General features: G+C 42.8%; 1 protein-coding gene across 2 annotated transcripts in view; it reads right to left on the bottom strand.

Moving 5' to 3' along the window:
- Positions 1-9,668: 9,668 nt before the first annotated feature.
- Positions 9,669-13,002, bottom strand: part of glra1 (glycine receptor, alpha 1) — a 57,312-nt gene continuing 53,978 nt past the window's right edge. For both annotated transcript variants that reach the window (XM_088989888.1, XM_088989889.1), the window contains one exon: positions 9,669-10,036. In XM_088989888.1, the coding sequence (XP_088846014.1) occupies positions 9,722-10,036 (315 nt within the window). In that variant the 3' untranslated portion in view covers positions 9,669-9,721. The remainder of the gene's footprint in view (positions 10,037-13,002) is intronic.

Raw genomic sequence — 13,002 nt, 5'->3', positions numbered from 1 at the left:
TGACATCTTTGCTCAGATCATAACAGATATCAAATCAATGTGTCACAACGTTGTATGAACAATACATTATAATACATTTTATTTATAAGCGCCTTTCAAAACTCTTAAGGACACTTTACAGTTAGGATATTTTTTCTGTGGGTGAGCAGCGGCAGCCACACGCACTAGCGTTCACTCAACCCGGAAGTAACTGGGTAAAGTAAACGTCAAGTAAAATTGATTAATACCGGAACGGAAAATGTCAAGGACATCTGAGATTCCATCCTGCCAATCGACGGTGTTATGAATCTTAACACGGAATTAAGATGTGCTTCTTTCCGACAGAAGCAGCACAGCAATTCGCCACCAGGGGCCAATGAGGCATCGCAAACAAAAAGTTCGACCGCTTCAGTTGCGACGTCATAAACGCGAATGTCTGACATAACGGCGTTTTAAAACACGCTGCTCGACGTTTAGATGATTGACAGGCACATAACTCGCGTTTGAAAGTTGTCACCCGTGTAACTGTTACTCTGTAAAATGGTAAACAACATCGAAAGTGATGTCGGCGCGCACGTATGACGTCACAGTAGAGGACAAACTTCAACGGCGCATGACTGAAGATGGAGGACACTGATTCGCTATAGCGACCCCTTGAAGGGAAAAGTCCAAAGGAAAAGATTATTGAGTTTTTCCCCAATCACATATGACCCCATAGTACCACCTCATATTAATGTGTGATCATATATTTGTCAACATTAATCATCACTATGGATCATCTTCCACATTGCGGATTATCTTCCCAATGACGACATTACAGACACTGGCTTTTATTTTGGAAAACCGTCAAAATTCAGAATGCTTTTCATGACTTGTTACGGATCAAACCAACAACTAAATCGTAAACTCTCTGTACTGCTCATTTGACATGATGTACTATTTTTAAATTTAAATATGTAATAAAATGTAAAGGTTTTACTTAAGTACGCAAGAGTTTCGCTGCCGCACCAGAACAAGCCACAACTTTTAACCACGTGATGCATTTTACATACTAATGTCAGAAATTGACTTCCGCATTTGTTTAAACAATACCAAGCAATTCCTTCCGGTCCAGATCACTGGCAGAGCCCATTGTAGCGATGTGCGATCGTGAGTCTTTTGAAATCATTAATCTTTTGGGAAACACTTATTTTTCAACAATATGATAAACAGCTGTCAAGGTTGATTCATAATGCGCATGCGCGGCCACACAAACGCCGCGGTCACCGTCAGCTCGTCGTTTTGCCGAATGCTCAGTTAAATTGATATTCTTCAATGTATAACATTACATTGTGAAATTAATCATATTACATACGCAATTCTTCATATAACATTATTTTAAATTTGACCGCCTGTTGTTTCCAGACACAGATTTAAATTAATGCAGGTAAATACGTAATCCAATTTATTTTGCATTTCGATTTCCAGAGCCATCGTCCATATTCAAAGTTGGTTTTTTCACTTACCAGTTGCAATTTGCGATTCAGCGTTGCAGTCCAGACTTTTTTGTTGTTGTTTGTTTGTTTGTTTCCGGGAGCTCACTTTCATGCCATACTTTTCTCGTGATCTCGCCCCTCTGCCAACACTATTGTGTTAGATCGGCCCCACCTGGTCTGGAAGGCATGTTGTCAATGATTTGGGAAAGACACTTTGCTGAGCTCCTGGTCGCGTGGTGCATTATGGGTAAGGAGAACTCGTTGGCTACCAACTTTCTTAAGAGGTGTTGGACCATTTCGGCCGCTGACATTTTTTTGTTTTGTTTTTAGATATGAGCAAGTAAAATGCATTGCCATTTGCCACATCTTATCGAATAGCGCCAGGAGAAACAATTAAGCCAGGGGTCGGGAACCTATGGCTCGCGAGCCATAGATGGCTCTTTTGATGATTGCATATGGCTCGCCGATAAAACTAAAATATGTATTTACTTTTTCGTTTCGTCATTTTTTTTTCGCCGTTCATTTCCCGTTGGCGCTGCAGTTGGCAGAAAACACAATTTTGATTGGATGACACTGACCTAGAATGGCCGAAAGCGCCATGTTGATTGGATGATAGTGGCCGTCATGTTGAAACAGGTAAACGCCCCTTTAAATGAGCCCAACGAGTGCACTTCAGCGAGAATGCACCGGTGTGTGCGCGCGGGCGTCTGCGGAAGTCTTCAAGCCGGCTTTTCGATCACCGAATGCGGGCGTGCACGGGGGAATCTCGGCCTGTTCCTTTTGAAATATTTTCAAAGTGTTTGAGCTCCAGCAAGACGGCGAGGATAGAAAATATTCTGATTCTAATTTGCAATGAAAAAATACCATCGATGAAATAGTCGAATGTCAGTGACATTTTAACAAGCCCCATGTTAACGTTAGCATCGACATACTTCTGCGAGAAGTCGATTGCAGATAGCAAGTGTGGAAGCTTATGAGCAGTGTGCAGGCTAACTAGCAATAACTTCGCCTCTGGACCGGCAAATTGAATTTCATTCCGATCGTTTTCCTGGAATTTTACCAAACATGAGGAACGGAAAACCATTCATGTTAACGGTGAGTACTATCACAAAGTTATTTTAAATAATGCATTCTGATATTTTGTTGAAAAGTGTCCGCGCGTGCGTGTGCGCGCGCGCACGCGAGCGTTTGTATGTGCGCGCGCGTACGCGAGCGTTTGTATGTGCGCGCGCGCGTGCGTGTGGCTCTCGCTGAAAAGCATTTCTAAATATTTTACTTTTATGGCTCTCTTCGTCAAAAAGGTTCCCGACCTCTGAATTAAGAGAACAATTAAGAAATCAGACATCACAGCTTCAAATTTTATTTGCAGTTTTTAATTTGTTGTTTGTTTTTAACATGACAGATTTTCTTGCGAGCGGTCGCCAACATTTTTTCAAAATGATGTTGATAAAAGGTCATCAATAGAATAATTAGTAGGAGATATTTCAATAAATAGAATATATATGTATATATATACAGATACAGCAGAAATGCTACATTCTTTTTCCCCCTTCAAATTGCTTCACAGTTTTTTTTTGTTGTCGTGTGCAAGGAAAAAAAAAGCAAAATATCTGCCAATCTCAACGTCTTCATATTCATGCAAAATACTCTTGGTTCGATTTGGGAAAATTATAGTGATTTGCACCACTTTTAAAAACTTTTATTTTCCCGGTTCAGCTCAGACAAAGCACGCCGGGGTTGGCTGGCGAAAGCAAAAGTGCTGCACGAAAAAAACGTGCCACCGCAGAAGCTGGAAAAGCTAGACAAGCCAAACGTCAATGAAAATAGAAGAGTAAGGCCATTCCGACAAGATGTGCTTCTTTCCGACAGAAGCAGCACAGCAATTCGCCACCAGGGGCCAATGAGGCATCGCAAACAAAAAGTTCGACCGCTTCAGTTGCGACGTCATAAACGCGAATGTCTGACATAACGGCGTTTTAAAACACGCTGCTCGACGTTTAGATGATTGACAGGCACATAACTCGCGTTTGAAAGTTGTCACCCGTGTAACTGTTACTCTGTAAAATGGTAAACAACATCGAAAGTGATGTCGGCGCGCACGTATGACGTCACAGTAGAGGACAAACTTCAACGGCGCATGACTGAAGATGGAGGACACTGATTCGCTATAGCGACCCCTTGAAGGGAAAAGTCCAAAGGAAAAGATTATTGAGTTTTTCCCCAATCACATATGACCCCATAGTACCACCTCATATTAATGTGTGATCATATATTTGTCAACATTAATCATCACTATGGATCATCTTCCACATTGCGGATTATCTTCCCAATGACGACATTACAGACACTGGCTTTTATTTGGAAAAACCGTCAAAATTCAGAATGCTTTTCATGACTTGTTACGGATCAAACCAACAACTAAATCGTAAACTCTCTGTACTGCTCATTTGACATGATGTACTATTTTTAAATTTAAATATGTAATAAAATGTAAAGGTTTTACTTAAGTACGCAAGAGTTTCGCTGCCGCACCAGACAAGCCACAAACTTTTAACCACGTGATGCATTTTACATACTAATGTCAGAAATTGACTTCCGCATTTGTTTAAACAATACCAAGCAATTCCTTCCGGTCCAGATCACTGGCAGAGCCCATTGTAGCGATGTGCGATCGTGAGTCTTTTGAACTCATTAATCTTTTGGGAAACACTTATTTTTCAACAAAATGATAAAAAGCTGTCAAGGTTGATTTCATAAAGCTTCAATGCGCGGCCACACAATACGCCGCGGTCAATACCGTCAGCAGCTCGTCGTTTTGCCGAAATGCTTTCATTAAAATTGATATTCTTCAATGTATAACATTACATTGTGAAATTAATCATATTACATACGCAATTTCTTCATTTAACATTAAATTTAAATTTGACCGCCTGTTGTTTCCAGACACAGATTTAAATTAAATGCAGGTAAATACGTAAACCAATTTATTTTGCATTTTCGATTTCCAGAGCCATCGTCCATATTTCAAAGTTGGTTTTTTCACTTTACCAGTTGCAATTTGCGAGTCAGCGTTGCAGTCCAGACTTTTTTGTTGTTGTTTGTTTGTTTTTTTCCCGGAGAGCTCACTTCACCCTTACTTTCAAGCCATACTTTTACTTTTCTCGTGATCTCGCGCCATCTGCTCTTCGCCCCTCTGTGGTGCTGACCTCGCCCCCGCTGGCCAACCAATTGTTGTTAGATCGGCGGCCCACCTGGTCTGGAAGGCATGTTGACAATGATTTGGGAAAGACACATTTGCTGAGCTCCTGGTCGCGTGGTGGCATTTATGGGTAAGGGAGAACTCGTTGGCTACCAACTTTCTTAAGAGGTGTTGGGTGACCATTTTCGGCCGCTGACATTTTTTTGTTTTGTTTTTAAGATATGAGCAAGTAAAATGCCTTGCCATTTGCCACATCTTATCGAATAGCGCCCCAGTAGAAACATTTAAGCCAGGGGTCGGGAACCTATGGCTTCGCGAGCCATAGATGGCTCTTTTGATGATTGCATATGGCTCGCCGATAAAACTAACAAAAAAAATATGTAATTACTTTTTCGTTTCGTCATTTTTTTATTTTCGCCGTTCATGTCCCGTTGGCGCTGCAGTTGGGCAGAACACCCACAATTTTGATTGGATGACACTGACCTAGAATGGCCGAAAGCGCCATGTTGATTGGATGATAGTGGCCGTCATGTAGAAACAGGTAAACGCCCCTTAAAATGAGCCCAACGAGTGCACTTCAGCGAGAATGCACCGGTGTTTGCGCGCTGGGCGTCTGCGGAAGTCTTCAAGCCGGCTTTTCGATCAACCGAATGCGGGCGTGCACGGGGGAATCTCGCGTCGGGCCTGATCCTTTAGAAATATTTTTCAAAGTGTTTGAGCTCCAGCAAGAACGGCGGGCGAGATAGAAAATATTCAGATTCTAAATTTGCAATGAAAAAAATACCTATCGATGAAATAGTCGAATGTCAGTTGACATTTTTAACAAGCCCCATGTTAACGTTAGCATCGACATACTTCTGCGAGAAGTCGATTGCAGAATAGCAAGTGTGGAAGCTTATGAGCAGTGTGCCGGAGCTAACAAGCAATAACTTCGCCTCTGGACCGCAAAATTGAATTTCATTCCGATCGTTTTCCCTGAAATTTAACCAAACATGATGAACTGAAAAACCATTTCATGTTAACGGTGAGTACTATCACAAAGTTATTTTAAATAATGCATTCTGATATTTTTTTGAAAAGTGTCCGCGCGTGCGTTTGCGCGCGCGCCAGACAATAAGTCGAGAGCGTTTTTGTATGTGCGCAGCGCCGTTACGCCGCGGTTTTTGTATGTGCGCGCGCCGCGTGCGTGATGGCTCTCGCGCTAAAGCATTTCTAAAATATTTTACTTTTATAAATGCTCGTCTTCTTCTTCGTCAATTTCTAAAGGTTCCATCGCAAAAAACCCGACCTCTGAAATAAGAGAACAAATTAAGAAAGGTCAGACATCACAGCTTCAATTTTTATTTTGCAGTTTTTAATTTGTTTGTTTGTATTTAAAAAAGACAGATATTTTTCTTGCGAGGCGGGGGGGGGCGATGGTCGCCAACCAATTTTTCCAAATGATTGTTGATAAAAGGTCATCAATAGAAATAATTAGTATGAGATATTTCAATAAAAAGATTATAATTGTATATATATACAGATACAGTCAGAGAAATGCAACTTCTTTATTCTTTTCTTTTTTTTTTTTTTTTTCCCCTCCATTTTTCTTTTAAATACATTTCTTTTTTGACCCTTCAAACGGCTTTAACAGTTTTTTTTTGTTGTCGTGTGGCAAGGAAAAAAAAAAGCAAAAATATCTGCCAATCTCAACGTCTTCATATTCATGGCAAAATACTCTTTTTTGGTCGATTTTGGGAAAATTAAAGTGATTAGCAAACCAAAATGCACAACACCACTTTTAAAAAATTAAAAAAACTTTTATTTTCTTTCCTTCCTCCGTTCAGCTCAGACAAAGCACGCAGCGACGCACTGACGGGAAGCGCACGCGAGACGCGACGTAGCGCGGCGCGGGCGTTGGCCTGCTGATCGCAAAGCAAAATTTTCTGCATGGCTTTTTCAAAAAAAAAAACTGCTGAAAAGAGAACAATTAAGAAACAGAAACAAAAATTTGAAAAAATTTGTGTTGTGAACAAGCTCTTGGCGCAGACACATTTAAAACCAAACGTCAATGAAAATAGAAGAGTAAGGCCATTCCGACGTGTGCAAAAAGAATCAGCAAGAATCCAGAGTCATATATTTCACAAATACTCACAGGTTCCGTTGGTCATTTAGTGATCCAAGTCTTTTTCCAACAACTTTCAAGGCCGTGTCGTCAGACAAATGCAAAAAAACAAAACGCAAACACATCAAAAAAACGTGCCCCCCGCCCCCGAACCCCAGTTTCTAGAACTTACAAGAACTAAGAGAAAGCGGCAAGAAACGGGACGCTACCGCAGATTCAGCAAGCATTGGAGTCTTTGTCCTCACCGTCCGTCATGCAACAAATCAACCGCTACTTGACCCAATAGTAAGCCCCCCTTCCCCCCAAGTATCATCATTCAGAACTCCACTGAACAGTCAAGTGAGAAAGTCACATGACCCCACGCCAATACGGCGTTGAAGCAGCGCTCCTTTGGAAGCACAAAATGTTTACGGGTATGATGTTGGGATGACCAAAAATGGTACGACCCTGCCAGCCTTTACGTCAGCAACTGTCTAAAATAATTCTCCCCCACACCTTCAAATGGCTGGATTAAAATATTCTTTTTTATTAATTCCCTCATCGAATTAAATAATTTGATTTATTGGAAACAACCAAAAAATAATAATTTATGTTTTGTAAAAAACAAACGAAAGCAAACATTTACATAAATTAGAAAATATGTTATTAAATTGGTTAGTTCGTTTTATCATATATATTATTTCTAACCAAAATGTAAATAATCATTATGATTAAAAATACAGTAATACACAAAAAAGAATGAAATAAACGTAAAACGTTCAATAAATCATTCAAATAAACGTTTGAATCATTTCATAAAAAAATTGCCAACTGATATGTTGTCAGTAAAATTTGAAAAACTAAACAAAAACAGTTCACATACTTACAAAAAAAGTAAATGCATATTTTATTAAATAACGGGTTCATACTTTATGTGATGCAATATTTTTTGTGACGCAATATATTTGAAAAAAATAACGCACGCACGCACTCACACACACATACTAAAGATGGACCAAGTATTCACGGGTCCACGTTTGTTTTGCTGCGAGTTGGCTAGATAGCAGCAGCAGCAGCGATGGCACCAACTGTCATAACTAACACGTTATTTTAACATCCTCCAAAATGACAACCAGGTGGCACTAAAGAGCTGTTTGTATGGAAACAAGCAGCAGGGATTGTGAAAATAAATCAGCATTAATGTCATGCTTTAAACACAAATAGATTGTTTCAGAGAATATTGAGTAGTACTACAGTGCGCTGTTGTGTCAAATACGAAGCAACAGAACATGTTTACGCTCGACGTGACAATTGTCACGACTGTATGTGAATCTAATTTGCTAAAGAGGCAACACTAATGTTAGCATTGTGTGGAAAAAAGCTAAACAACTCCACCTTTTTAATACCATGTTTCTGAAATGACTTATATGACAATATGTGTGAAAATTAAGGAATGGTTTGTCCTCAACTAATAGCAGCTGTTGATGAAGCTAAGCTAGCTGTGAGCTAATTGCCATCAATCCCATATTTATTTTCATTGTTTTACCACCAAATCAAACGCAAATAAGGGATTTGCTATCAATTATCACGAGCAGGTTACCAAAGAAAACTTCGAATGAAAGCTAAAAAAAAGATGCGAGTGGCTAGCTAGCCTCATTCAGTTTTATCACCAAAAACAAATTGTGGACAACACACAAAACGCAAAGAATGACTTGAACTTTGCCAAGTGCCGCTGCTGATGAGGCTAGCGCAGGTGTTTGAAATGCCAGCTGTTTCTTGACCAATTAGCATTAGCATTTGTCTTTCAGTTTCAAAAATCTGATTCTTTTCATTCCTCAGAAATAAACTCGAACACAACTATCGTTCTCATATTCAAGTTGACATTTTGCAAGATCCTGCTGGTCTGAAGTTTCATAAACAACATTTGCCAGAAAATAAGAAAAAAAAACATAATGTGACAACTTCTCCATTTCGTCAGAAAGTTCAGTTCATTTGCCCAAATGAAATGATTCCGAGTTCTTGCTTGGTGTCACACGATGGCTAAGAGATGGATGATTGGCGGGCGATGGCGACATTATTTGCATACAGAGCGCTTTGCATAGAGAAGCCAAGTGAGGATCAAGTTCAGGAAGCACGAATCACACCAGTCGGTTTGGCACATCCCTTCCCTCCCAAAACAAGCCTTAGATTAGAAAAATAAAAATTTTAATCAAATCATTTTATACAGACACAAATAAATAAATAAAATAACATTTTTAACATATATTTAAGGGGATAAAACTATTAAAATTACAAAAGAATGTCAATCATAAAATAGATGATTACAAACCAATGGAAAAAAGAAGAAAATATACAATAATTCAATAGAAATAATCGACTATCAAAGCACAAAAACAGAAAGAAAAAAGTTAGAAATATTCATAAATCATCAGAATAATATTGAGGGGAAAAAATGTTCAGTTAATGACATAAGCACAGGCTCTTCGTGTGTGTATGTACTTTTTGCGTGTTGTCGCTGTTGGGGGGTGGAAGTGGTGGGCTTTGTGAAGGTCTTAGCGTGCTAGCATATTAGCAACAAAACAATCTTTTCTTTTCGGCTTTTCCCTTCAAGGGGTCGCCACAGCAAAACAATAAATTCATAAATATACCTTTGTCCCATCCGGGGGAGGAGCTTGTGATGCTTGAACGGTGGCCTCACCCCTTCTACACATGTTACTCCAATGAAAAGACTTAGCAGGCGTGGCCTCTTTTTTTCTCTCAAGTTCTTTTTGTCGTGCAGCCATTCACTTCCTGTCTGGAGGAAGAGGAGAAGAAAAGGGAGGATGAAGAGTTGGAGTTGACTTGATGTCTGTTGATCTTGAAGAGGAGAGAGTGAAGGAGGAGGAACTGAAGAGGGACGTGGAGAAAACAAAAAGGACGAGAGGATATAGAAGGTGGAGTTGCACAATAACGATGAAGAGGAAGAGCAAGAGAAGAAGGGCGCGTTTATTGTTTGTGTATGTCTTCGCTCCGAATGATCTTGTAGGTGATCCAGTAGAAGATGTTGAAAATGAGAAAGACGAGGGGGAAGGCCACGCGCGACACCGTGTCGATGCGCTTGGCGCGGCTGATGAAAAGTTTCTTCATTTCCTCGATGCTTTTCTCGGGCACCGCCCCCACCGCGTTCCCCGCCCCTCCTGCCGGCGCGTTGTTGTTGTTGCCTTTGATGGCCGTCATGCCGTCCTTCTGCAGGCACGCCGGGCCCACGCCGTAACCCGAACCTGGGAAGCTGAAGCGACCATCGCCGCTGCCGTCATCCTCCTGCAACCGCGACACGCACGCACGCACACACACACACACACACACACACACACACACACACACACACACACACACACACACACACACACACACACACACACACACACACACACACACACACACACACACACACACACACACACACACGCGTTAACAACGCCCGCAAATGTCTGATAGAGGACAGAAGAGAAGTTATCAATTTTAAAAGTTTCATCTTGCGGAATGCTTGGTTGGCCGAACAGGTGTGACCACAAGGCCCCGCGGGATACGATGGAGCACAGAGAATCTGGGGTCAATTTGATGTGAACAGAACCAGCCTGTTAAACTGTCATCCTCAGGTAGGAGATCAGGCCTTGGGTGGAAGGAAGTATTTGGTACACTCCTGCACAGGAAGAGCTAATTAGACAGGTTCCAAATCTATCAGTTCACGGAAAGGCCACTCATTAAAATGTCTACGTTCTGTTGGTTTATGGATGTTGGTGCTTGTACCAGGGGATGATTTGGAGGGGTGTCCATGGCACATCCAGAGGCGTGATATTCAAATCAGGAAGGGAGGTTTTACTAATGTGTCACTTGAATTTGCAAGTAGTCTCAATAAAAAGCTTGCCAGTGGCTGTAGAGGTCAGGTGTCAGTCGAGAAGCGCACACGAAGGGGATTCACGCAAACGGCACCCCCTGCCGGCAGCAAAAGACAATCTTCCTGTGTTTGAGCCTTTCTTCAAAGTGTCCGAGTGAACATTTCTGACAACGTCCCAACAATCCTCTGAGCTCAGTTGTCTGAGATTTGATACCCCTTGACAACAGGTCCTCAGTGAAAGACAGCACAAAATAATACTTCCTCTGACGCTTAAAAATAAAAGGTCAGCATTTTGTTTTGTACCATATTTTACTGTGTATAAGGAGCACTCAAAGATGATCCAATCAGGAAGGGAGGTTTTACTAATGTGTCACTTGAATTTGCAAGTAGTCTCATATTAAAGATGGCGCCCCCCTGTGTGGCTGCCTCCACAGCAGCTCTTTCCCTTTCTTGTCTACTTTTTCACTTCTTTACTTTTCCGTTTTTGTTTTGCCTGATCTCGCTCCATAAACCTACGGAGAGGAGATGGGCATCTTTTCTTTTGCTCATCGCCGTTATTTTTTACTTTTTCATCGCTCCTGTGAACGGGGAATCCACGCGCACGCGGAATCCCATTGTTTACAGTCGAGACCAGCTACTAGCGTGGCGGGCTAATAGCGGACTAGCGGCCGCCGCACCAGACATCCCCGATGAATTGAAGAGGAGGAAACGAGGATGTCGGGCCGGGAAAGATCGCCGCAAAAGAACGAGGAAATACCGACACGTTCTCCCGTCCGTCATCATGGGGAACGTGAGATCGCTCCCAAATAAAATGGACGAGCTGGCGGCGCTAACGCGACATCAGAGGGAGTACCGGGAAGCCAGCTTGCTACTCGTCACGGAGACATGGCTTTCGGCAATCACTCCGGACGCCCACGCAGAGTTGGAGGGCTTCCAACTCGTACGAGCGGACAGAAATGAAGGCAGCGGTAAGCAGAAAGGAGGGGGATTGCTGTATTTGTGAATGACAAATGGTGCAATCCTGGGCACATCACGGTGAAGGAAAAACTTTGCACTCGGGACATCGAGCTGCTAGCCGTTAGCCTTCGGCCGCATTACCTGCCACGGGAATTCTCACACGTCATAGCCGTGACGACGTACATTCCCCCTACGGCAAATGGCGGCGCTGCCTCCGATGCCCTCATATCTGTTGTAAACAAGCTGCAAACCCAGTCCCCCAACGCCTTGTTTATCATCTCAGGGGACTTCAATCACATTTCCCTGAAATTCTCCCTCCCAACATTCACACAGTATGTAACTTGTGCCACCAGAGACAATAACATATTGGACCTATTTTATTCAAACGCCAAGGATGCATACAAACCCTCCCCCCTCCCCCCTCTCGGAAGAGCAGACCACAATATGGTTTATCTCCAGCCTGTGTACAAACCCCTTGTCCAGAGGCAACCAGCTGTGACCCGCACGATCAAAAGATGGTCCACAGAAGCTGAAGAAGCTCTGCGGGACTGTTTTGATTCAACCAGGTGGGAGCTCTTTACTGAGATTCATGGGGAAGACATTGACTCACTCACCAACACCATCACAGACTACATTAACTTTTGTGAACAAAACACCGTACCCACCAGGACTGTGCGGTGTTTTGCCAACAACAAACCATGGATTAATCCCGACATAAAAGTCCTCCTGAAGGAGAAGAAAAGGGCTTTTGTGTCGGGCAACAGAGAGGAACTGAAGGCCGTGCAGATCCAACTGAGGAGGAAGATCAGAGAGGGGAAGAAGGCCTACAGGATGAAAATGGAGGAGCAGCTGCAAGCCAGCAATGTCGCTGGTGTCTGGAAGGGCCTGAAAAACATCTCAGGCCACAAAAGCCCAGTGACATTGAACGAAAAAGACAAGGACTGGGCAGATGAAATCAACCGCTTTTTCAATCGGTTTGACAAGACGCCAGCCGCCCCCGGCCCACCGTCAACTTCACCTGTAGCTGCACCTGCACCAACTCTCACTGTGGCCTTACCCTCCCTGCCCCCTCTCACGACCAGCTTTCCGCAACCAACATCTGCCCTCCCAACCGTTGCCACACCCTCAGCCGCCACTCTGCCTCCTGGTTCCTGCCTGTCTGTCACAACTGCGCAGGTGAGGAACCAACTGAGGAGGATGAAGGTGAGGAAGGCAGCAGGTCCGGATGACATCAGTTCCCGACTCCTCAAGACCTGCTCCGACCAGCTGTGTGACATTGTCCAGCACTTGTTCAACCTGAGCCTGAAGCTGGGCAGAGTTCCACAGCTGTGGAAAACGTCATGCCTGGTCCCAGTGCCCAAGATTGCCAACCCCAAAGAGCTCAACAGCTACAGACCGGTGGCGCTGACGTCTCACCTGATGAAGACGCTGG

Source organism: Hippocampus bargibanti, linkage group LG02 (assembly GCF_051943395.1).
Source record: "Hippocampus bargibanti isolate YZ-2025 linkage group LG02, ASM5194339v1, whole genome shotgun sequence".
Taxonomy (NCBI): Eukaryota; Metazoa; Chordata; class Actinopteri; order Syngnathiformes; family Syngnathidae; genus Hippocampus; species Hippocampus bargibanti.
This window is presented reverse-complemented; position numbering and strand designations above follow the sequence as displayed.